The sequence below is a fragment of the Melanotaenia boesemani genome, chromosome 4, assembly GCF_017639745.1.
Source record: "Melanotaenia boesemani isolate fMelBoe1 chromosome 4, fMelBoe1.pri, whole genome shotgun sequence".
Classification (NCBI taxonomy): domain Eukaryota; kingdom Metazoa; phylum Chordata; class Actinopteri; order Atheriniformes; family Melanotaeniidae; genus Melanotaenia; species Melanotaenia boesemani.
The window spans coordinates 4,871,161-4,897,453 of record NC_055685.1 but is presented as its reverse complement, the minus strand read 5'-3'; the positions used below and the strand labels follow the sequence as shown (position 1 = coordinate 4,897,453).

The following is a 26,293-nucleotide window of genomic DNA, read 5'->3' as shown; positions in this document are numbered from 1 at the left end:
TCAGCAGTGTTTTTCATTTTCAATAGAAAATGCTCCTGAGTCGCTGGATTTAAGCGTTGTCTGTCGGAGTGACAGCTGGGAACGATAAAAGCTGTTGCTCTGGGATTCAAGGGGGCTGTCCGACACCTGCAATGTGCACAAAAGAGAGAGGGAGAGAGCTCTTTTTCAACATCCTAATTACAGTTTTAACACTTAGAAAACAAACTACTATAGATCATTTTTTATGTTTTCCTATAGACAACCTGCCAGGATAAAACAGAGATAGGTCCTGCCACTGCAGCACCGTGAGAAGGGAAAAACTCCCACTAGGGAGGCTATTCTCATCATTTCTATTCAAATTTGCAACCCAGTCCAGTTATGTGCAGAATTATGTAGGTGACTTTGCAGTTGTGAGGCATCATCCTAGTTCCCTGTAGTGAGGAAACTGGGATGATGTGGAAATCATCATCATGTATCAAACATAAACAACATATTGGATATGATTGTGGATTTTAGGATAAGTATGAATCCTATTTTCACTCTAGGAGAAGAGATTGGGTCAGTGCAACACTACAGAAACCTGGATGTTCACCCTGACATTGGATTGGACACAGACACTGTTTAACAAAAAGAACAAATAAGACTCTACATCTTCAAGAAAGCTTAGGGGCTTTAACATTTGTAGCATGATGTTTTATATCCTCTGTCTATCTGTGGTGGAGATGGCAACTCTCATTGTAACGATCTGTTGGGGGACGTAGCATCAAAGATGTATATTTGATCCAGTGAAGTCTTGTAGGCGATTATTACAAATATTAGACAAATGTGGTCTGTATTGTGGCTATTAAATAAGTACAGTAAACTCAAGACTTAAAGAATGAAAGATAAAATGGGAGACATAACAGAATGTGGAATTTTACCTCTTCGAATTTCTTGGCCTTGTACTGCTCTGCACCTTTCAGGAAGTTCAGTAGTATGATGTCACAAAGAACTGTGCCCTTTATCATAAAAACAACAATAATAATATTAAAACTTCTAGCTCATAAAGCATTCATTAAAGTGGAGAGAAAACACAACATCAAAGTCCAATATTTTCTTAAACTCCAATGGCCAGAGGTTAAATTTGACTGAGGCTGAGCTCTGGTGCATAAGCCAGTGCTTCATCATGAGATCTTCAATGATAAACTTTCCTCATGGATCCAATTTTTGTTCTAAACAATCAAAAGAATACTTTTAACATTTCAGACAATGAAACTCATTTATGTTTGTTTCGATGTTGAATACCAGAAACCAAGAACTCAGCAGGGAAGTCAACTCTGGTCCCTGTTGGGCCAGTGTCCTGTAGGTTTGAGATGTTCCCTGCTCCGACATAGCTGATTAAAAATCAAATGGATCCAATAGCTTGATGCCACGTTTTAAAAGACTCTTTCATTTGAATTATGTATATTGAAGCAGAGAAACATCTTAAACCTGCAAGACAGTGGTCTTTGAGGACCACAGATGTCCGTCCCTGTCTCAGATCATATGCAGATGATTTACTTTTTTTGTTTTGTTGTTTTGCTTTGTTTCGCCTTTTTTTTTCTTGTTTTTTAGCAAGTAAGCGACGTCATCACCTGTCAGTGGGTCTGAGTCAGTTTTAGGCAACAGGAAAATAATTGTAATGTGATTCTAATGAAAAGTGGAGCTTTAACGAGTAACTGCATCACATCTGTGTAAAATTTCTCTGAAACTTTTTGTTGAGTCAACTTTCCCCACAGCTAAGAACGACATTGCTAATCTGTCTTAAAAGTTAACATTGAACTTAACTTTGTATGAGTCTCATTTACTGTTCAGTTTGATATTAGAAGATGTGAATTTCCAGTGGTAAAAATTAGAGAAGCAAAGAGGAAGATGACAGAGATCTTCAAAAGGTGAACAGTTGCAGACATCCGTTAGACTGTGAACTAACTGATCTTTAAGAATAAGTTAACAAGGCTAGAGCCCTTGCCCTTAAATCATTGTGTATTTTGGTATTAATGCACTTTTTTCTGTGTCATTAGAAATGAGTTTATTAACATAAAAGTACAAGACTGAACAACCAAAATGTCACTGCTGTCCCTAGCTTTCCTTTCTCAATGTCAGTTTTACTTATGCAGAGTTGACCAGAACAGAGCAAATTATGAGGAAATAAAGGAGAGAAAAAGATTTGTTATGTCCGAATAACTAAAATGTTTTCTGCCATAAAAAATAAACTACTTTGATTAAAAGTAAAAAGGTTATCCTATTTTATGTAAGCTAAATTGTTACTGTATGAAATAGTCTGCAAATGATAGTTAATGTGCCCCCAAGAATTCACTCAGACACAATATAAGTATTTTACACTATTAATACTTAATTTGTGGCTGTGTGAATTCTGTTAATCAACTTTCATTATATTATTAGATTGTGATAAACAAACTACTCAATGAAAAATAACTGGTTTGCCAAATCTACCAGTAAAACTCACCACTCCCACTGATGTAAACGCTGCCACCATGTTTATGAGTGTAGGGATCATATTAAACTTTCCAGCCTACAAAAGAGGACCAACAGTTGAAAGGTCAGAGTCAAGATTTCATTCACAAATACTTTATGATTAAATGTTTTCTGAAGTTTTTATTCTCTTAACTTTCTTGGGCTGTATAAGTGGCCCAAACCCAAACTTTGACATGTATTAAAATGTATATACTCACATTTCCATTGACCAGAACATCAAACCTAATGGCGTAGGCTTTGACCAAAGTCCGGTAGTCTGTCCCATTTTCCATCTTATAATATTTGGCGAACCTGCTCAGACAAATCCATCACACTGTTCTTTGAAACTAAACAAGAAAAATGTATCTCAGAGAGTCAGTAAATGAGTGTTTGGTGGATTATTTGTTTGCTGTAGCAATGCTTGTCAGCAATAAATTTGATACTGTTGGAAAGTGGTGTAAAGAAATGAGCAGCAGAGTTGATTAAGTGGGTCATGTTAATGAGAAACGTGCCAAATCTTCACTGCCAAACAACTGATTCTGATATTGACTCTTATTGCTAGTAATCAGGTTCCTCATTGGCACAGTCTGGTCAGAAATACCTGAAATTGTAGCCAGGTGAGACGGTACTCTTCTGTGACATGCCGTCCAGTCGGGTGAATGAGTATGAAGGATTACACTGGTCATCTGACTTGTCCAGATCACACATCCAGCCAATCTTTATTCCAATCACTCCTCCCTGACAGAGGAATCGGGCAGAGATATAGATTATTGAGCTTTACTTTAAGACCTGCATGTGTATGCAAAATTTATGTTCTGGTTTAAATGTTTAGGCTAAAGAAGTATTTGATCTAATTTTAACCTGAGTATACAATCTCACTGCAACTCTTAATACTGCCAAGGTGGAGGTCATGCAAACGGAGGATGAAGATGGGTGCTAGGTAAGCTGTTTTTAGGGGGCAACACAGTGAGAAAATCTGCGAAAGTTCGGTAGTTGTTTTTGGTATAGAGTGTTTTGGTGCAGAGTTTTTGGTTTTGGTTTTTATGGTCTTGTCATGTTTAGTTCCGTTTTGCTTTCTGTTTCCTGTGATTAGTGCACCTGGTTTGATTTGGCTAACTCACTTCACCTGGTTCTTCTTAGTTCACCTCTGTGTATATATACACCTTGGTTAATTTATTCTCTGTCAGCTCATTGTATGTCTTCATCTCATGTTGCTGTCTTGATTCCATTGTATTTCCCCAGTTTCAGCTTTGTAAGACATTTGGTTCTGTTTTTTTCATTAAAACCTTATTCCTGTCTGCCTCCTGCCACATCAGCCTGCGTTTGCGTCCTTACCTCTGCATTAACCCCTGACAAGTGTGGCTTTAAATCTGAGTACAGAGAAATAATGATGGAGAAAGACTATGGAAAATGCAGCATTTCAGTTTTATGAAATGCTTCATTCTCAATATCCATCCATCCGCCTGTCATTCTCCCGCTCCATCCTCCCCTCACTGGTGAACAAGACCCAGAGATACTTGAACTCTTCTACTTGGGGCAGAACCTCATTCCTGACTTGGAGAAAACGCTCCACCCTTATTTGGCTGAGGACCATGATCTTGGATTTGGAAGTGCTGATTCTCATCCCAGCAGCTTCACACTCGGCTGCAAATTGCTCCAGCAAGAGCTGGAAATCATAGCTCGATGAAGCCAACAGATTCAGATCATCTTTAAAAAGCAAAGACCCAATCCTGAGGCCACCAAACAGGATCCCCTCAACACCTCGGCTGCCCCTATTCTGTCCACAAATTTTATTGAATAGAATCAGTGACAAAGGGCAGCCTTGGTAGAGTCAAACCGTCACTGGAAATTAATCTGATTTACTGCCGGCAAAGCTGACCAAGCCCTGACAACAGTTGTACAGGGACTGGACAGCTCGTACAAGGGGTCCAGCACTCTGTACTCCCAGAGCGCCCCCATCAGGAGTCTCCGGGGGACAAGGTCAGTTTAAACCACCTCTGTAACTTCAGCCCCAGGATAGGACAGCCCACACCAGGCTCCCCCAACTCTGCTTCCTTGGAAGATGTGTGTGATTAAAGAGGTCTTCAAAGTATTCCTTCCACTGACCAAAAACGTCCCAAGTCGAGTTCAAGATCTCCCCATTCCCCTTTGTAAATAGTGTTGATATTACTATTATTGCTTTCCCCTCCTGAGCCATCAAATGGTGGACCAGAATCTCCTCAAAGCTATCTGGAGGTCATTCTCCATGGCCTCTCCAAACTCCACCCATGCCCTGATAGGCCCATAGTGCAAAAAGATCCAATAGGACTCTTTCTTCAGCTTGACAGCATATCTCAGTGATGTTGTCCGCCATGTGGGGAGCATAACCCGCAAAACACATTTGCGTCTGCCAGGCCTGACTGGCATCCTCCCCCACCATCTAAGCCAACTAACCACCAGGTGGTGATCAGTTGACAGCTCTGCCCCTCTCTTTACTTGAGTGTCAAAGACCAGTTGACACTCAAAGTCCAATGATATGACTACAAAGTTGAGCATCCCACTGCAGCTTAGAGTGTGCTGGTGCCAAGTGCACATGTGGACACTCTTGTACCCGAATATGGTGTTAGTTATGGACAATCCATCACAAACATAGAGGTCCAACAACAAAACCTCCTCAATCCCACTAACACGTCTTTCAATGAGGAAGAAGAGTCAAGGGACCCTGGCGTTGGCTGTCCTATCTCTGGGGCTGAGGTCGCTGAGGTGGTTAAAAAGCTCCTCAGTGACAGGGCCCCCGGGGTGGATGAGGTCCGCCCAGAGTTCCTTAGGGCTCTGCATTCTGTAGGGTCTAGTTGGCTGACACGCCTCTGCAGCATCGCATGGACATCGGGGACAGTTCCTCTGGACTGGCAGACTGGGTGATGGTCTTCCTCTTCAAAAACAGGGACCAGAGGGTGTGCCCAACTACAGGGGATCATATTCCTCAGCCTCCCTGGTTATTTCTATTCAGGGGGTCCGGAGAGGGGGTTCTTGGATTGAGGGGGAGCACTGTGTTTTTTTTTTTTTTTTATCTCAGGCTTGGAACAGTGGACCAGCTTTACATCCTCTTTAGGTCTTAGAGGGGCTTGAGATTTTGCTCAACCAGTCTACATGTGCTTTGTGGACTTGAAGAAGGCATTCGACCATGTCCCCCAGGGACTCCTGTGGAGTATGAAGTGCTGCATCCCCTTGTATGAGCTATCCGGTCCCTGTAGAACTGGTGCCGGGTTGGAGTGAGGGTTGGACTCTGCTATGGCTGCCTCAGATTCTGTCTGTCTGTTTGTATGGAAAGAATTTTAAGGCGCAGCCAAGATGTTAAGGTGATCCAGTTTGGTAGCCTCAGGGTTTGGTCTCTGCTCTTTGCGGATGATGTGTTTCTGTTTGCTTCATCAGGCCATGATCTTCAGCACTCGCAGGAGCGATTCGCAACCGAGTGTGAAGCAGCTGGGATGAAAATTAGCACCTCCAAATCTGAGACCATGGTCCTCAGCCAGAAAAGGGTGGAGTGCTTTCTCCGGGTCAGGAGCTCCAAGGACCTCATCACAAATGAGGGAAGGATGGCGTGGAAGATCGATAAGCGGATTGGTGCAGCATCTGCAGTCATATGGACTCTACATTTGTCTGTCATAGTAAAAAAGGAGCTCAGCCAAAAGGCAAAGCTCTCGAATTACCAGTTGATCTACGTTCCTACCATCACCTATGGTTATAAGCTGTGGGTAGTGACCGAAGGAACGAGACTGCAAATACAAGTGGCCAAAATGAGTTTTCTCTGCAGGGTGGCTTTCCCTTGGAGATAGGTGAGAAGCTCGGTGACCTGGGAGGTGCTCACTGCTCCTCCACATTGATAGAAGCCAGATGAGGTGGCTCGGGCATCTGGTCAGGGTGCTTCCTGGACGCTTCCCTGGTGCAGCGTTCAGGGTATGCCTCACTGGGAGGAGACCCAGGGGAAGTCCCAGGACATGCTGGATGGACTATGCACTGTTAGGAATTGATGTAATTTTTACAGTAAATCTTACAACAGTGTATTGTATTTGTGTTTTTACTGTAAATGGCAATGCATCGTGGGAAATCTATGGACAGTCCTGTATTATTATTGTAAAAGCGCAGTTTTACAGAGATTTTACAGCTATCGCGTTGCATCATGGGATCGTTGCGTTCCGAATTTTGAATTTAGGCGGCTACGAAGCAAACATTCTGGAACGAAGGTAACGTAACGTTATGTTTATTTTTATATAAAAGACATGACGTTTTTAGTTCTGTTTATCTGAGTGGGTGGTGACAGTTTCGGCTGCTTTGATTAGGGGACATTTGCTATTGTGTTCAGTGCAGATATACATTCTGGTAGCTAGCCTTGACTGTGAGCTAATCTTAAACCACAGAGTAGAAGGAATATCTAGATCGACCAAACCACTGTCGTGACTCGTTACCCTGCCAGCGTACCTAGACCTCACCCACCCCACACCTCACTGGATGGAGATTCGTAAGTTAGCCACTCTGAACTCTAGTCATTATACACACACAGCCCGGAGATTCCCGGCCACCTATACACTTCGTTTAATCTATCCTGATTCAGCATTCATAGCAAAAGCAGTCGGAAATATGTTATTTATTTGCAGTGGGTAAAAATAATTAAGCTAAAAACTACTGACTAGGCTTGCCTTATAGCTGAAACTAATCCGAACACGGCTTAGACTGAATGTAACTGTGGTGAGTAGGGAGGCAAACGTTTACAGCATGCATAGTTTTCTCCAAATAATGTTGACAGATGTAAAAATAATGTCATAGATGTTAAAATATGTCATAATGTTAAATTATTTTCCCTCCACAGCACACTTGCAATTTCCAGTGATACGCAGCCACGCCTGAAGCTGAAGACACACACAGCCTTTCAGTAAGTTGTTCAATTTGAAACTTAACTGCGCATGTTGAATCTTTTAAAACAGTTCGTTTTCAACTTAAGTCGTTCGCTGAAAGTCCGGTGTTCTGTGGTAAAATTGTCATTGCGCTCTTGACTTCTGAGAAGAATGTCATGTTGGTTCCTTTCAGTGTTTAGCTGTTAGTTTAAAGAGGTAGCTTGTATGTGTCTTCTTATAACGTAAGTTTATATCAAGAAAAGAATAACATTATTGTATATATTTCGATCTTGAGTTTTGTCCGTTTCATTTTGCAAAAGATTCAACTAAATCAGCCACGTGTTGTACAGGTTAGCTCAACCAGCAACACCAGCTAGTAAGCTTCACACAGCAACAGTGCAAAATGTTGCGTTGCAAGTTTAGCACGTGTGGAAAGGATTTCAATAAAGTTTGTGAGTTTACTCAGCACATTAAGTTGCATTGTAATAGTGCTAATTACAGATATCAGTGTGGTGCGCCTGATTGCTCCAGACAGTATGTTAAAATTACTGTTCTTAAAGCTCACATATACAGAGACCACAAAGCAGATGTGTCCTTGAGTAGTGCTGGTCAGCGACCATGTACTCCTTTACAATGTGACTTTTGTGCAGTAAGGTGTGAAACATCATCTTTACTAGTCAGTCACTTAAAATCACATTTGCGCGAAGGGTTACACATTGCGTGCCCATTTAGAGGATGTGACAGAAAGTTCTCTGTTTTGTCGAGTTTTGCATCCCATCTTTCTAAGAAACATCGCAAAGACTGCGTTCAACATGTAGAAAACCCCTCTTTGCCAGTGAATCATTGAGTCAGTGTGAACAATGTAACATTAATTATTCTGATGAGGAGCAAGAAGAGCCTGTTGCAGTTGACGAATCCCTCTTTCTTCAGAATCTCACGCTTTTCTATCTAAAACTTCAGGCAAAACTGCTGTAACCGGCTACTACAATACAAACTATTATTGAGGGATATCAAGATGTCCATGATGCCAGCCTGACAAATCTGCTTTATACCTTGAATGAGAAACTAACTGTCCTTGGAATCCCAGAGACCACAATTAATAACATTGTGGATGAAATGAGAAAAGACGATCTCCTCACAGCCAGTAACAGTGGGCATTTGAGCACAGACAAGAAAAGAAAGACAGCTTTTAAGAAACATTTTAATTATATTGAGCCAGTGCCTCAGTTATTAGGTATCAATGAAAAAGGTAAGGAAACATTTGCCCAGTATGTGCCTATTAAAGAAACATTGGCTGCACTTTTTAAAGGCAAGTCCATGCAGGAGCAGTATACAGCCACACATTCCCAATCATCATCAGAGGGTATTTTCCAGGACGTAAATGACGGAAAGGGAGCTCAGTGCAACCCTTTATTTAAAGAGGAGCCATCATCTCTTGGTCTTATCCTTTATCAGGATGCATTTGAAGTGGTTAATCCACTTGGTTCTTCTAAAAAAAAAAACACAAGATTCTAGCGGTTTATCTCACTCTAACAGATATTTTGCCTCATAACAGATCGTCCATAGATCACATGCAGCTGGTACTCTTGTGTAAGGAGCAGGACTTCAAATATTTTGGGATGGACAAGGTGTTTGAGCCCCTCATTAAAGACCTGAAAGCTCTTGAGAAGACTGGCATCGAGATAAGTAATGGGAAAATTGTCAGAGGTCGACTGTGTGCTATTTCGGGTGACAATTTAGGGTCTCACAGTATTGGTGGATTTGTTGAGAACTTTAGTGTAAGCCATTACTTCTGCAGGTACTGTGATATAAAAAGATCAAATTTTGAGAGTTCTCCATTACTTTGTGGCAACAAGCGTACAGAACAATCTTTTCTGAATAATCTACAAAAATTACAAAACAGTGATGCAAATTCTGAATGTGGTATCAAGTCAGATTCTCCTTTTAACCAAGTGTCCTACTTTCATGTTTGCCAGCCTGGATTGCCCCCATGTCTTGGCCATGATCTGTTTGAAGGCATTGTTTCCAGTGACCTTAGTTTGTTGATTGGTCATCTAGTTGAGGAGAAACATTTCAGCTATACACAGCTCAACAGGTGCAAAGATCAGTTCAACTATCAGGGAAATGATGCCCAGGACAAACCAGCCGATGTTTCACCTGGTAGCAAAAGGCTCAGTGGACATGCAGTCCAGAACTGGTGCTTCCTGCGTTTGCTCCCTCTCCTAATAGGAGATCGGATTAGAAATCCATGTGAAAATGCTGCCTGGCAACTTGTGCTGCAGCTCAGAGAAATTGTAGAGCTCATTTGTGCACCAGTGATCACTACAGATCAGGTTGCTTATCTTAAAATACTTATTGAGGAGTATGTCTACTTTCGAAGAGAGCTCTTTCCCAGTGAGCCCCTGAAGCCCAAACACCACTATTTAGTTCACTATCCAGAGTTCATTACCCACTTTGGTCCCCTAATTCACCTTTGGACTCTCAGATTTGAGAGCAAACACCCATTCTTCAAAAGATGTGCTAGGAAGTTACAGAATTTCAAGAACATCTGCAAAACAGTCGCAGAGAGACACCAGCTCTTCCAGGCATACTTGAGTGCCAGTGAAATGTTTCAGCCAAATGTGTTACTGGATAAAGAAATGACATTCTATCTAAATTTACTACAGTGAAAAAATCAGAGAGGCTGTTGTTGGTTTGCATTTTGAATCTAAAGATACAGTAGCATCTCACGCAGTGACAGTGAAGGGCACATCATATAAAAAGGATATGTTTATTTTGCTGGGGAAAACTGAAGAGGAGTTGGAGGTTGGCAAGATAGAGCTGGTCATTGTGCACCACGGCTCCGTGTCCTTTGTCTCAGAAAAATATTGTTTTGTTAAGTTGAGGGACATTGGGGTCTACAGTGTTTTGGGGCCACCCCAAGAGCAGTTTGTTTGTGTGAGGCATGATGATCTACTGGATTATTATCCTTTGCCAGCCTACAAAATGCATGACATTACAATGATCTGTCTCCATCACTCATTTGCAGAGACATATGGCTGCAGCACAGGAGGAGCTCAGGAGGGCTGTCCTGGCAGTACTTCCGGACCTCCCTCCAGACACACTAAATACATTGATGGCAGGCCTGGAAGAACTTGGTGTGGAGAACAAGGAAGACATGAGCCTTCTAAGTGAAGAGAATCTTCTGCCCTTTCTCCGTGTGGTCCAGTGTAGAAAGCTCCTCCGTTCCTTTTCATCTCAAGGTAACTGTAGGTTGACTGGTTCTCACCCTGGTCACCAATTGCATCTTTTTAATTTTTTTTTTATTAATTTATTTACTTTTGAAGTGTCACATTATGTGACCTTGGCTGTCAGGTGGCTCTCTACAGTTGTTTTTAGGGCTACCACAACAACAATTTGAAACAAATGAAAAATTGATGGCTTTGTTTTATATATGAAATGATGGGTGTTTAAATACACCATAGTATGTCAGGATCATAGGGGTCTAATGGTAAATATTTTTCAGCCCCATCTCCTCCTGGTTCTCTACAACTCTCCTCAACCCTGTCCCCTGTGGGAAATCCACAATTCTCCTCACCTGAGACACTCCGAACATCCAACCCAATAACTCTGCCCTCACCACGCACACCATGGCCTAGAAATTTTAAGGTAGGGGGGTTGTCTTGGTGATTTATATAATATATTTTTATTTTACTCGTTAGGGATGCACCAATGGCAAACTTTTGGGTTACTGCTGATGTTTAAAATAGCAATGTGGTGGATATTTGTTTTTGCTCAGATTTTGTTACAAGATTGGACACGTTAAAAATAAAAATGAAAACAATAATAAATGGAATAGAATTGAACCCAAAGTTAATATAATAGTATTATATCAGTTAACTTGGCAAAGGCATGAATAAGGTGAATGGCATTCAAAAAAGCCAGACATCGGCTGGTGCCAATTTTTGGCTGATACATTGGTGTACCCCTAACACTCATGAGTGAACTGCACTGAGCTCAAAAAAAAAAAAATCAACTATCGGAACCTCTTGCAAGAATCCCATTATGTGTTATGAAAGCTGAAGGATTGGCCACTGTAGGCCAGGCATAGCTGGAATTAACAGCAGAGATTCTATAGACGGTGGCTGGGTTTCCCAAAAGCAACTTATCAACTCATCAAATAAGTCAAGAGATGGAGAGAGCAAGCATCATAAATATTGAAATACTGAGGGACAAGGTTCTATGAAAGCATCTATTACAGGCTATATTTTGGATCACAAACATAACGTAGGAGGAGGATGAGATAAAAAAGTCATACAGTCTACTCTTGTAATCACGTTCAGGCATCTTAGTTCTCTTTGGAAAACCCTGGAAAAATACATCTTTGGATCCATGTAACCTGTGGCTGTGTGTGATTGTTTTTGGGAAACCTCCTTAAAGGCTATAGACAGGCCACTTAGTGGATTTTCAACAACTGGCTACAGACATCTAATTTCTAGATTTGTTATCACTGCTTCCTTTGAGTGTGATGCTGAAATTGGCTATAAATGCACCATTAAAAGTTAATATCATGGTATCTTTCTCTCTTTTTTCACTATTTTCTCCTTGCAACCTTGAAGGTAAACTGGAGCAAGATGACATCAGAAATCCAGTCAGCCATCGCAAATTCCACCAGACCAAATCCTGCTGCCAGAAGAGCAATGGTCAGAGAGCTTGTTGATCAAATGAGGGTGCACAATGCGAATCCAAATAGAGGGATCTGTTTGAAAGTTGTAAATGACATAATACATCAGTACCCTGCATGTTTTGGGGATGTGAATGATGATATAAATACAGCTGGAGCATCACTTGTCCAGCAAGTAAAAACCAGAATTGAGCATGTTAACCGAAACAACACATTGGCACGGTTAAGAAAGAATATGTACAGCAATCAACATGCAAAGACAAATGGAAGAGGTCCTGTTGATCAATATGGATGTGTCCGATGGGCACCTCAGGAACTCCCCTCGGGGGACACTGAAGAAACCATACAAGAGATGAAGACTCAGATGCAGCAGCTATATGCCCAGGTAGGAATAATGGAAATTAATATCTAGACATCGTGATGCACAAACTTTTCTTTAATTTTTGACTTTTAATACATTCTAATTTTTACTCCACCCCTAGGAAGGAATGTCGGGCGTGGAGAGAGGAGCGCTTCAGAGATGGATTCAGAGAACCTACATTCTCCAGCGTCGTGATCTCAATGCTCACCCTCCCCACAACATCTCAAAAATAAAGCAGGACTGGCCCTTTCTCTTCTCCTTGAACGGCCTGTTCTCACACTTCAGTGAACTGACTGGAATTCCTATCCACGAGAAGCTGCCAGCTGCCATAGACAACAGGAGTCAGAACATCATAGAGTACTTCCAACAACAGAAGACACCAGGTGTGGGGAAAGTTCTGGAAGCCTACAATGAAGAAAGTGGCCACAAAGCTATTTGTGTCATCATGTGCCTGCTTGCTCACTTCAAGGAGGGAGATGGCATCTTCCTTATGGTTGATGTGAGTAGAACTTGTAGTGAATATGAATTAATTAACCATTCCCTCACTCACTCACTTACTCACTCCTTCCTGTATCTGCTCTGCTATTTTGTAATGGTAAAAACCAGAAATGAGTCACCAGCCCCATCCTTTCCTATGGACAATTTGCACAAGTTACTCTAGACTCCGATTAGCCTGAGTACCAGGATTTAATCCAGCCCCAAAACACAGCCTGCGGAGTGAAGCGGGTGGAATCCGTGGTCTGATCCAGGCTGGACTGTGATGGGTTTCATACTTCCTGCCATGTAGTTCATGAAATAATTTTCATTTACTGTTTCATTGCCATGGTATCCATATTTTAAAAACATATTAGGTGTTTCTACATTTGGCACCATAAACTGAAGCTGATTTCCCCTCTTGATGTTGAGTACAACATGACAGCTTTAAGTTTTCTTTGTTGTCATTTACTCAACTTACCTATGATTTCCTCATGTCTTTTTTATTCTCCAGTCCTCTGCCACAACTGCCGATATCGAGAGAACTGTCACACTGCCAAGCACGCCTCGATTAGTTGTACCAGGTATAATTTTCCCTTAATTTGTAAAAGTTATTTCTTTAATGAATTCACATGGTTGAGGGAGGACTGTCACTCCTGAAAAATGTCTTTCTTTGAGTTGTTGATGGAGAGTGTGGTGGTCAAAGGAGAAAATAATATTCAAGTGGAAGTGTGTGTCTTTCTTTGCTTGAATATTAATGAATTCATGTTAGGTGGTACTAGTGTGTAGAGCAGCTTTTAGTTATCATATTGTTAATGGGTTTCAGGAGACATGCTGTGTGGTGCAGACAAATGGATTATGTCGATTGAAGGAGCGTGTGTGATGGGGCCCCACTGCAACCTCTTGCATGGATTGGCAGCAGTCTTCGCTGCCTACTATGTCTTCAACCTGCAGTATCCAGCAGAAGCTGCAAGCACACTTGAGTTCATCCAGAGGTATGTTTAAACATGACACTCATAAAAACGTTCATAGCATGACATGATACATGTAGGGATCTTAATCAATGTTGATGACATCCCTGTAACTGCTATTTTTGTTAGGGTTAGTGATGTCAGTAAGTTGGCCGGCCTGTTTAATATAAAAACATAATACTTGCATTTTGAGTGGTCAGATTTTACAAATTAATTTGCAGGTATAAGAAAAAGCTCAAATAATGCCATTTAATTTAGTGAGAAAGGAATGAGAGAGGAGAGGTGATGATGATCACACACAAAGACACTCAAGCAATCTCCCATATTTGATTTTTTTCTCCCCATTTTCAGAGCCTTCTGCGGCATAAATTCCCAGACGGGCAGCAAGGCAGAAAGAAAACGAGGGCTGAATGCACCTGTTTGCACACTCCTTAGGAAACTGTTGGATTTTGAATTGGTGGGTAGGGTACAAATTTGATCACATAAGGACATAAAGATTTTGCAGTTGTAAATTAAAGTTTGCAAATGATTTACAAACATAAACTGATATTAAGTTTTGTCATCCTGTAAAAAGAATCTGCCCAAAACAAAAAGGATTTTTATGGTTGTAAAAAAAAATTAGCATTTGTTCAAAAACATTAGAAATTCTTTGGCAAACATCCAGTCCACAGACGAGAAGCACAGGTCTGTGTGCATGTTTTCCACAAATGCAAATCTTCTTTACAACCTGCAGATCCTTTCTTAACATTTACTAACTTGATTTTTGTGGGCAGATTCTTTTTGCAGGATGACAAAACTTGATTTACACACAAACTGAAATAATTTGCAATCATTCATTTACAGCTGCAAAATATTTGAGTTATCGTTGAGCCCATACATCTGAACTGTTCTTTGTGTCCCTATGCTTTTGCTGATAATTTTCAGAAGTGTGTTTCATGTTTTAATGCAATGTCTTTCATTTTAATGTTCAAATAATCAGTTAATGAGGAACTAGTATTAATGATCTGGTTTTTCCTGTTCCGTCTTCTCCTATTTTTGGATTGAAATGTTTGAAAAGTTTGTATTTTTGGATTGAAATGTTTGAAAAGTTTGTATTTTTGTATTGAAATGTTTGAAAAGTTTGTATTTTTGGATTGAAATGTTGAATTAAATAAATGTGCATTGTGCACTTGATTTTCTCTTAAATATGAAGAGAATAAAAAAAAAAACACTGACAGCATTTAATTGTAATATTCAAAATATTCTGTCCTGTGAAATTACAGGAAATTCCCTAAAATTACAGGAAAATATTGGCTACTGAGTTGCCATAAATATAACTTTTTGCTGTAATATTTACAGTATTTCGTCCTGTAAAATTACAGGAAGTTCTAGTAATTTTACATTATTATATTGTAATTAATCACAGTTGGGTGTTGTATTAGTTACAGTACATTGTTGTAATTGTTTCACAGTAACAGTCCTGTATAGTGTTTACAGTAAATTTACGGCAACTATTAGCCAGGAATTTCCTGTAAAATTACAAGAACTTTCTAACAGTGTGTGTTTTAGCTGGTATTTAGCTGGTGCTTTGGTATCCCCACAGATGAGCTGGCAAATGTGGTCGGGGAGAGGGAAGTCTTGACTTCCCTGCTTATACAGCTGACACCGCGACCCGACACCAGATAAGTGGAAGAAAATGGATGGATTGATGGATGGATGGATATTTATTATACATATACCCCCATTTTGACTGTTACTATCTGAAATACAGATTTCATTTAAGGTGTTACCTTGTTTGCTAGCGTGGTGAAGATCTGTTGTGCGTAGCGGACAACATCTCCCACTCTGAAAATGGGGCAGTAGGTGTTTTTGACCATGTCAAAGTTACACGATTTAATGTAAGTTTCATTCATTGAAGGAAGGAAGTTCCCTCTGGAAACACAAACATCTATTTGTCAGACTTTATTACCACAGTCATCATCACTATCATGTTAACACAAAAAAAGTTCAGTACTTGGTATAGTTGAAAGTCGGAAAGCGGATGCTGTTCTTAATGAAGATTGTGAAATTCTCCACTTCCATCATTGGTTTACTGAGAAGAGTAGAAAACAAAAGAGAAGACCACTTCAGCTTTCTTTTTAAGTTTCTTGTTTTCGTTTTTTTTTCTATCCTCATAAATGCAACTAAAATACTAAATTGGGAACACAAAGATTTAAAGTGAAAATTTCAGCATACTTCGAACACATTGTTAGTCCATCACAGGGTTTAAACAGTTGTTCATCTCCTAAATTTGAATTGAAACTATATCTTTGATACATGATTATCTTATCTAATTTGATTATTTTATCATTATATTGTCATGTTTCATTCCTTCTGATATCCTGCTGAACAGAAAGTTGAACTTAAACAAATAATCGTTATTTAAGACTATTATTTCTAATTCAGACAACAACAAAAAAATACTACAACTACCAGTTATAACTTATGTCTGGGATTGCATTTGCAACACTATGTGAAAACGTGGATGCCATGAGAGTTAATATGTGATTCAAATCATTGTACACTTCAACTACAGTAAATCTTTGGAAAAAGCAGATACCCATCTTACGTTTTGATGGTGTCAATCTCAGCAGGACACCACCCTTTAATCTCACACATTTTAAGAGTAGAATTGAAAGGGACACACTTCCCGGTGAGAATTCCTGGACAGGAATACAAAGAGGTTTAATAAGGAACCAAATAAAGAAATAAATTTACAAGTTTCAGAAATAAATAACGTTTTTCACACATTAACATACATTCTCCATCCAAAACAAAAGTCACACACACTACTGTTATGTTAGACCTTATTTAGGTTTTGGTGATATTTGAAGTCGACTAGTTAGCCCTTTCAAAAACGATTAGTCAGTTAGTCGATTAGTCTTGACATCATCATGATGTCATCAGTGGAATGGGACAAATGCTTCATCTCCAAATGGAAACTAAAACGTGTATAAGATGTTATTTGTATACTGCGTGTGTTCCATAAACAAGATTTTTTTTTTTTTACATTGTTATATATTTAACATTGTGTGGGCTCTAGTGTCCTTTGTTGTTCAGCAGGTAGATGAGAACATGGGTCAGGAAGACAATGTGATCAAACCTTGGTTGGCTGCTTTATGTAGGCTAGCAGCTGCTATACTACATGAGCAAAACATCATGCCCACAGGAGTGTTTAGCAACAACAAAACAGTTATTGTCCTCGTCTTTCCATGTGGTCTTTTTGCTCATGTGAGTGTTCGTAACTGTGCTGCTCTGGTCTGTTGCCTCGACTATTAGCTGCTAAACTTTCCGCCTCCACACCAACATCGGGAGGCGGGGGAGAGGTGACTGCTCCTGGGTAAAACTGCAGCTAGCTTCAGGCTTAGCTCCCTTCACTTTACCCAGCAGTGGCAAAGCAGACACGGAACTCTGCTTTAACTAGCAGAGCTGTGTGGTGTTTGTTGCTAAAGCTTGTACCAAAACATTCACCGCTAAACAGGAAGTTTCTCACAGTGACTTTCTCTGCTCCAACTTCCCCCTCCGCTCCCTACGCTCTGACTCTGGCGCTGCACATCCCTCTTCTCCAGCTCTACCATTGTTAAAGGCACTGTTCTTTAAATACAGCAATGTAAACAGCACAATGTCTCTGCACAATGAGAAATAACTCCTCCAAACAAAACATCAACTTTTAAAAAAAGCTGTCGACTTTGTGCATTGTTTCAACTAGTCAGTTAGTTGACTAGCCGTGCACATCCCAGTTATTTATCCTTGATTACGGCAGCATTCTCTGCGACACCATCTCAATTACAGATGTGATTTGTGGCTCTTTAAAGAGAGCCAGATCTTGAGGAGCCGTTCCAAAGAGCCATTCAATAGGTTGGTTTATTTTTTTTTATTTATTTTGTTGTTTTGTTTTGTTTTGGTTTGTTTTTTTTTTAGAAATAAATAAGGGGTAACTTATTTTTTATCAAGGAAATAATAACTAGTGGGAATTATAAGGTAAGATTTGGATCAGGAGAATAATTCAAACTTATCAGTATATACTGTGCTGGTGGGAATTATTCTGAAATATTGGTCATAATTTAATTTGGCTTTTGTTGTTTATGTGATGATTCCATAAGGTGGCTCCATATCTCCATGCTTTTACAATTCTATTCTACATTTTAGTCATTTTACAGACACTTTTCTCCAAAGTGAATTACATCTGAGAGTAGGAACAACACAAGCAAGAATTCAAACAAGATGGGGCATCATAATTAAGTGTTAGTCAGACTGCTGTGAGTTGAGTTGGACCCAGGTGCTAGAGGCAGTGATTTTTTTTTTTTTTTTTACTTTTCTGTAATAGTCCTTTGTTTTAATACAAGATCAGGATTTCATCACACAGTGTCATCTTGGGCATAAGTGCACACAGCTCAGTCAGTCCTGAGTTGAGCCAAAGAGCTGGACAAATCTTTCTATCTCATTCATTGAATAGAAGAGTTAAGCTAAGTGTGGAAATGCTCCTTAAACAGGTGAGTCTTTAGCTTGCTCTTAAAAGTGGATAAGGACTCTGCAGATTGGCCGGAGTTTGGTAGATCGATTCACCACCAGGAAACAACAGAGGAAAAGAGTCTAGCTACTGATTTTGCGCCATATTGTGGTGGGAGCACTAGCCGTCTCTCGCTGGCAGAGCGTAACTGTTGAGATGGAGTGTAGCTCTGGATTAAGGAGTGAAGTTAGACAGGAGCCGTTTGGGTTATTGTTTTGTAAGGGCTTCAAACAGTGGCCTTTTCTGTGTGGAGTTTGAATGTTCTCTCCATGTTTACATGGGTTCTCTTCTGATCACACTAAATTCTCCCTAGGAGTCAGTGTGAGTAGTTGTTTTGGCCCTGCGATGGACAGGTGACCTGTCCAGGGTGTACCCTGCCTCTCACCTGTTAATTACCGGGATAAGCTCCACCTTCCCTGGGATCCTTAATTAGACTAAGCGGTTTAGAAAATGAATGAATGAATAGGATAAACCTGAACAACATCATTCCAACTTTTATTAAGTGTTTTGGATAGGCCTCACAGCATCTGTTTATGAACAATACTTTGTCCATAGAATCAAATCCTGTGAATGGAGTATGTTGAGCATCAGACTCCCACGATGGCACACATGTCAGATGAAGGCAGCATGGAGAATCTGTATGGTTCGCAAAGTCCAACCACTGCACAAAGTCCCAGCCCATTCCAAAGATTGTCCGTGGGGTTCAGGTCTGGATTGCGGTGGCCAATCCATGTGTGATGTGTAATTGCTCCCTAAAACACTCTTTCACAGTCTGAGCCCCATGTCATCTTGGAATATGGCCGTGGCATCAGGAAAGATGGAATAATCATCATAGACTGCCTCCACAGGCTTGTACAGTAGACACTAGACACGAGGCTGCATCACTCCATCCCCCTCTCTTCTTACATCGATGCTCCCGTTACTGTGGAACAGGGTGAATCTGGACAGTGTTATCCCTGAACAAGCTTAGTGAATGATTGTTCATGAACTCGTTCATATTTTGGGTGAACGTGAACTGAACGTTCTGTATTTCTGCCTGATGAACGTTATTATGAGCGTGCTCATTCTGGTGTTTGTGAACGGTGTTCTCTCACAGCTGACCTTTGTTCATGCTAGATTTCCATGGAGCCTTCCAGGCAAAATCCCGGCTAAACACATGGCAAACACCAGCCACCACAGAGTCACACCGCGCATGCGTCTTCAAATAAACTCCAATGAAGGCAGCAGCAGCAACTCTGCTTCAATGATCACTACAGCATCTTCATATGATAACTTAAATAATTTTTTGGAAAGGCCAGTGATGATCCAGGAGGGAGAAGTCTTGCCTCTTTGTGTAAACTTTGCCCACCGGGTGTGAAGAAGCAACTCTGGACATCAACAACGTCAACAGGAAACCTGAAACGGCATGTTGAAATAAAGCACCCAGCTAGGTATGTGAACTAAATGTCCCCTAAAACAATCTAAAGACGTGACAACAGCATGCTAAAGCAGATCCTCTATCAGCCATAACTAAATAACGGCATCCTGTAGCAGAAGCTCTGTTTTCTTCATCTCCAGCTGGAAAACCTTCTGCAGCATGTTGTCAGAGACCTGTAGCCTTTGAGGAAAGCTTTCAGACATATGGTCTACTTGCCTTTCTTTATTTTCTTTTTTACTTCTACATTTAGGCTGAATTTTGCATTTTTATGACCCAAGTTCTAGAACTTTTCTTTGGACAAACAAGTTAGAAAAAAACCTTTACAAAAGATTGAAAATTGACTTAATGAAATGATAAGTAATGTTTAAATGTTTTGCAGTTCGAGGTACATCCTTTGTTTCCTACCTCAGCCTGGTTTCTACCTCAGATAGTTTAAAAAATTTTCATTAAAAAAGACCATTCAAAGAAAGTTTTTCCTCATGTTTTTATACTGTAGGAGTGAAAGCTGCAGCTGCTATGAGTGTGGACTGAATGGGTGGCAGCAACGGGAAAATGCCAGTATTCTGAGGGTAATAGCTCGCAGCAACATATTGGGAAAAAGAACTATGAACTAGTTCATTTTTAGACCTGTGAACTTAGTTAAAAATTTTGAATTATGAACTATGAACTGAGCTAGTTCATTTTAAAATGCGTGAACTGAACTTTGAACTAGTTCATGTAGAAATTGTACCACTGTATCTGATTTTAAGTGATAACCGATCACCATCATTCAGGATATTTCTCTGACCACATTTCTTCCTGGAAGACAGTTGTTCCCCACCATCCTTCCAGTTTTTAATAATTAATTAGACAGTTCTTAATCCAGCTTTAGTGGTTTCTGCATCTCCTTAGATGTTTTCTTTGCTTTACACCAATTATCAGACCCTTCTGAAACAGATTAAGTTCTCTTTGTGTCTTCCCACATGGTTGTTTAAGAAATGAGAAGATACTCATTGGATTAGTTGGGACTAAATAACTTGATACAGCTGAAATGTCATCATCCATGCGGGAATTTTCCAGTGGAAGTCTCTTACTTGTTATTCTTAGTTAAATCCATGTTGTGGCTTCTTTTTTCGATGGGCAGTGTATATGAACATTAGTGTAATTATATTTTTATAATTAAACAAATTGCAGTAGAACTAAAACAAGTTTTAAAAAGACAAAAGGTTTTACCGTTTGATGCTGGTTTGTTCAGGAACTTTGCACAGTTCCTGTCATCTGTGCAGGTGTACTTCTCACTCTGGGAAGAACAGAATCAAATAAAAACCATTAAAATCTTGAATAGTTATTATTTTAATACTGGATGTTTAACAAATAAAATGGTTTTGCACTACAGCACATTTATTGTCCAGCCACTGAATGTAATCACTTCCCACCACTGTCCCAGACTGCTGTCACATTTCTGAGTAATTGTATGGCCTGATACACATCACTGAGAATATTAGTGTTTTTATATGGTAACATTTATGTAAATACTTAGATGCTCTTATTAATGTTCTTTTTATAATTTTAAGAGATAAATCTTATGGCACAAGGCCAGTTTAGCACTTTAGGACACAGAATGAGCATTGCTAACACTTTGCTGGTCTTTGGACTCATAGGAACTCAGTCTGCTTTTTTACTGGTTTACATTACTTCTGTTCTTAAAGGGCTGTGATCCCCTTGAAATTCTGAATAATTTTCATCTACCCTTTTAGGCGATTGGTAAAATGATCTCTGTTTCCGGCCCGTGATGGACTGGTGGGTTTATCTCGCCTGATAACAGCTGGGTCAGGCTCCAGCTCTGCCCCAACCCCAAATTGGATTAAGTGGGTGTAGAAAATAGATAAATGAATCTCTCTTTCAAAACCTTGCTCCATAAATCAAACTGGGACAAGCCCCGCTTTCTGCCCCCTGATTGCAGAGTCATCTCTGGGATGTCACAGCGCAGAAACCCTTATAATAACCAGCGGCGCGGACAATTGCAGTTGTGATCTGTGACGTTTACTGACCTCAGGACAGTATCCTTGGACCTGGTTCTCTGTTGTGATCAGTTTAGTGATGATGCAGAAGACGGAAGCTCCCTGCAGAAAAACACACACACATAACACATTTATTTACAACTGTCTTGTACATTTGAATGTATATCCAGCCATCCATCCATCCATCCAGCCATCCATCCATCCATCCATCCATCTATCCGTACCTGTGTAGGAGTGACATAGTCTGCAACATCCATGACTTTGTCATTGTAGATTCCAAAACCTTTGACCTTGGTCATCACTGAGGACTCAATAGCTGTGTCTCTGACCTGGTAGGCCTTCTCACTGAGAAACACCCACCTAAAATGCAGAAAATGTGACACTGAGCTAAAAAGTCACTTTTCGGCCTCAACAGACCTTAAAACATGAGAAAAATTGAAATTATTCATTTAAAATTTTTTGCTCTTGGAAGATTTCTGGTCTGGTCTGTACTCAGCTGTTCATTCTAAAGTCATGTGATTTAATTAAGGTATTAAAAATAAACCATCTTCATTCCATGTCGACATCCATGTGTGTTTATGCCCAAACTGAATAAAAAAATAACTGAATGAAGACATGACTAAAGACATTTTTTATCTCGTGCATATAAAGAAATGCTGCAATGCAAGGAAATAGTTTCTCATTGCTGAAAGCAGGCATGCATTGCATGAGGGAAAATACCCTTTGATAGTTTATTGAACTGAAGCTCTTGTCTCTGCAGTTTAAATCAATACAGCTACAACTAACAGACTATCACTGAGGGAAATATTACAGTTGAATTAAACTTCTGATCAAATATCAAGTCGTAGATGTTTATCACTTAATAAGTATATAATGGAGTGTATCTGTGGTGATAAGTTATGCTACATTATTTTCTAAGCAATTTTTACCTGATATTGAAGCAATTATAAATGTATAAGTGATGTTTAAATCACCAGAGTAACGTCAATGCTGTGAATCAAACATACACTTACCCTACAAAATAAGCAATGATGAGAAGTTGGACAACACGGTTGATGATGCCGATGGTCCAGCTCTTCACGACCACTGACTTAGTGGTTTCATAAGTGAAAAAGTCTTTTACACATGACCACATTTTAGCAGCATGTGGGTGTGAGAAAATACAGAAAATACCTTTTTGTTGATTCCCTTTATAAGAATAAACTGATAAGACTGTGTTTGGTTTCTAGATAGAAAGGCTGGAACTTCTGCCGCCTGCGTCTTGTTTATCTCTGAAGTAATTAATAGACTGAGGTCCCACAAAGAAGAAGCAGATAAAAGATCAGCTGGTATTTTAGGCTACAGAGAGCAGTAGCCAGATTTCCACCAGCGATTTCTCCTCTGAGCTCTGAATATTCCTGCAGCTGTTTCCAGTCTTCAGTTTTCCTCCCGTTACTTCATGATGACCAACTTGTAAGTATTCAGTTTCTGTCTATGTCCTTGTGTTGTCAGTTATTTTTTCAGCCTCTTCTTCCCTCCCTCTCCTGGTTTCAGTTATCTCTGACTCTGTGATTTACCGTCATGCATGTGATTGCCTCCTCAGAGTGTTCCTCCTCCCTCCCATGTAATGCACTGAGAATTTATACAGACTATTCTGTGTGTAGATCAGTGCCAGCATTATTGTAAAATGTACTTTTTAACTGTTTACATTTTGTGTTCACTTTGATCTCCTCATTTTCTTTGGATTCTCAATCAATTTTTGGATGTACAACTTCCTTTGGCAGTATTGTAGTAATTGCTTAGTTTCCAGTTTTTCCTCTTACAGGATAAAACAATTCAAGTTTTTCTCTTGGGTTTATCCCACTGAAGCGTAGCACAAGTACTTCAAGAACTAAGAACTGTGATTGCATCAAATAATTTACAATCTCACAAAGGTGATCTCCAAAAACTCCAAAAAATCTGAATGTTTTAATCTTGATCTGTCACATTCGTTAAGCAGATTTGGAAGGGCCTACATATAAATAAATAGAATATACATTAGTAATGCATGCTTTTGTACTTACGTTTATACTTTTCATCAACTACAGTCCATCATTACATCTTCTTACTCAAAGAGTACTTTCACATTATTTTTTTTTCCAGAGGTGCGTATGTAAGGCAGCAGCAGCAGTTCATCCACTTATGAAGATGAAGAGGTGCTTCACTTAAAAAAATAACATGGAGATTTATGGTTAATGGTTTATGGTTCCTGAATGCTGCTTAGATAAATTCATAGTGAGCTGTAGAAACTATACTATTATAAGGAATAGTAGGAATATGTAACATTAAAGGCAATTTCACCATTTCATTTGGTTTAAAGTTCAGTTCTCACGAGTTAAAATTAATATTTCACATTCAGAGTTCACCATTTCAGTTCTGGACTGGACTGGAGAGAGAAAATAAATTATGTTGTTGTGTTTTGTTGTTTAAAAGATTATAGATTAAATATAATTATGTATAATGTAAAATATTATAATACCATGTTGCCACAACAGTTCATACTAGCCAACAGAAAAATGGTTAAATTGTTAAGTGTCGAGTTTCCTCCTCAGCCAAATGGATCTGCAACTGATCCAGATCTAAAGTTAAATGTGCAACAGTGATACACAAATGCAACCCATTTAGGTCCATTAATTATTTTGTCACTGTCCACTGGCGCCACTGTCGACCCTTTATGTGTCACTCTGTAGTTTTACCATCAAGACATATCCAATGATAATTCAGTATCCTTACACAGAAAAAAAAAAACATTCTGATTTTATATCACAGCTGTGCAGAAGAGCCTTTTAAATGACTTCAGATTTCCTGACGCAGTTAGTTTAATGCAGCTGAGTACCTCTGCATGCGGCAAACCACAGCGAAGTGGAGCAGAAGTCATTTTGTGTAAAAGGCTACTATTAGCACCACAGATCATTCTCCACATCCTTATACCCCAGTCAAACCATATTCAGGAGATAATATTACACACTAATCCACTTAAGCTGTCTTCAGTCTAATACCATCCAGACTCACTGAATGCCTCCATTAAACTTCAGTCACTTATGATGCTCACCATAATGGATGAGAACCAGAAAGATGTTTTTCTTCTTTCTGGAGGTGAAGCAAAAAAATAAAAAATAAAAAATAAAACAGTCAGATGAGGGTTGAACAATAACTGAAAAGAAGCTAGTGGGGGTAAACTGGATAGAAAAGAGAAGGAGGAAGCAGCTGGAAAACTGGACTTGAAAGACTGGAAAAGAAAATGGAAAGATGGAAAGAGGAGTGGAGGGAAAGGGAACGATGGCAACCAGAGACCTACCTAGGGTTTAGGAAATACTGACGTCCACCACCAGAGTCCAGAAAAAAATGAAGAGTTTTTCTTTTTAAATGGAAGCAACTTATCCTTTCTCTTGTGTCCTTTTGTCTCTGTCTTCCATCTATTCTGTCCTCTTCTTCCTGTCCTCTTCTTCCCTCTGTACTCCCTGTGTCATCCCGTCTCTCCCACCAAAAACATTTATAATAAAGTTATCTACATCTTCTGTAGTTTGTCTTTATTTCTGAATTCATTTAGACTTTATCCACAAAAATATTTGGCTAAAAGCAAACAATTATGCAATTGTGACACAGATTAGAAACACCTGTCTGGATGCTCTGTCAGTATGTGTGTGTGTGTGTGTGTGTGTGTTAGTCCTAATCTCAATAACCATAAAATAATCTTAAACATATTAATCAGTGTAACTGTCTGGCTGCTTGAATATACACAACACTTTTCAGTCAAGAAAAAAGTTTCTTTGCTGTTCAGGTCCAGATATGAGTTTTTCATGACAGCCTCAGTTGTCAGATTATGAGGCTAAAATAGTGTAAAATATATGTATCAATAGATTTAATAGAATAGAACTTTATTGTCATTGCAACAATGTACAATGAAATTACAAAGCCCTCCAGTCAGTCCAAAGCAAAATAATAAAAATAGAATATTCGTAAAAACATAAATAAGATCAAATACAACATGGCTACAACATAATAAATAAGATAAAACAAAGTACAAAATAGCTGCCAGAGTATATATAATACAGTTATTGCAACACCCTCTTATTTTAATTAAGGCACAGATGTTTAGTGCAATATGGAAGACAAATGAGGTAACTTATAAAGACACGAGGTGAAATTATCAACTACTCAAACATTTGTTCAGGGCTCTTACTGCTGTCGAGTAAAAATTGTCCCTGAACCGGTTTGTCCTTGCAGTGATTGATCTGTCCCAGAACTGTGGTGTCGTTGGTGAACTTGACGATGGTGTTACTGTGGTGTGAGGAGGTACAGTCAGAACTGTAGAGGGTATAGAGCAGAGGACTCAGCACGCAGCCCTGAGGGGAGCCGGTGCTGATGCTGATGGCTGCAGATGTATGGTCTCCTACTCTAACCCTCTGACTGTGGTCCGACAGGAAGCTGTTGATCCACATGTAGATGGAATGTGAAAGTCCCAGGTCCCCCAATTTACTCACCAGCTTGAGGTTGGATGGTGTTGAACGCGGAGCT

The 26,293-nt window shown here is 39.7% G+C and overlaps 2 protein-coding genes across 2 annotated transcripts; one reads left to right on the top strand and one right to left on the bottom strand.

Annotated features, from left to right (window-relative positions):
• LOC121639095 (P2X purinoceptor 3-like) lies at window positions 1-26,217 on the bottom strand. The gene is made up of 13 exons (XM_041984293.1): window positions 25,959-26,217; window positions 22,771-22,945; window positions 21,982-22,117; window positions 21,788-21,859; window positions 20,970-21,036; window positions 16,400-16,493; window positions 15,806-15,883; window positions 15,582-15,723; window positions 3,074-3,210; window positions 2,691-2,784; window positions 2,465-2,530; window positions 900-977; window positions 1-126 (listed from the first exon to the last, which is right to left on the bottom strand). The coding sequence occupies exons 1-13, from the start codon at window positions 26,215-26,217 to the stop codon at window positions 1-3; spliced, it is 1,524 nt and encodes a 507-aa protein (XP_041840227.1).
• LOC121638736 lies at window positions 10,857-14,333 on the top strand. Its single transcript, XM_041983692.1, has 6 exons — window positions 10,857-10,991; window positions 12,377-12,391; window positions 12,489-12,866; window positions 13,356-13,425; window positions 13,668-13,836; window positions 14,164-14,333. The coding sequence occupies exons 3-6, from the start codon at window positions 12,495-12,497 to the stop codon at window positions 14,288-14,290; spliced, it is 738 nt and encodes a 245-aa protein (XP_041839626.1). The 5' UTR covers window positions 10,857-10,991; window positions 12,377-12,391; window positions 12,489-12,494; the 3' UTR covers window positions 14,291-14,333.
• Window positions 26,218-26,293: the final 76 nt, after the last annotated feature.

Excerpts from the sequence above, each read along its gene's own strand:
- LOC121638736 (XM_041983692.1), top strand. The coding sequence starts at position 12,495 with ATGTCGGGCGTGGAGAGAGGAGCGCTTCAGAGATGGATTCAGAGAACC. Across the intron at positions 13,426-13,667 it reads GCCTCGATTAGTTGTACCAG|GAGACATGCTGTGTGGTGCA; the intron begins GTATAATTTTCC and ends AATGGGTTTCAG. Across the intron at positions 13,837-14,163 it reads ACACTTGAGTTCATCCAGAG|AGCCTTCTGCGGCATAAATT; the intron begins GTATGTTTAAAC and ends CCCCATTTTCAG.
- LOC121639095 (XM_041984293.1), bottom strand. The coding sequence starts at position 26,217 with ATGTGGATCAACAGCTTCCTGTCGGACCACAGTCAGAGGGTTAGAGTA. Across the intron at positions 22,118-22,770 it reads ATCATTGCTTATTTTGTAGG|GTGGGTGTTTCTCAGTGAGA; the intron begins GTAAGTGTATGT and ends TCTGCATTTTAG. Across the intron at positions 21,037-21,787 it reads TCCAAGGATACTGTCCTGAG|AGTGAGAAGTACACCTGCAC; the intron begins GTCAGTAAACGT and ends TGTTCTTCCCAG.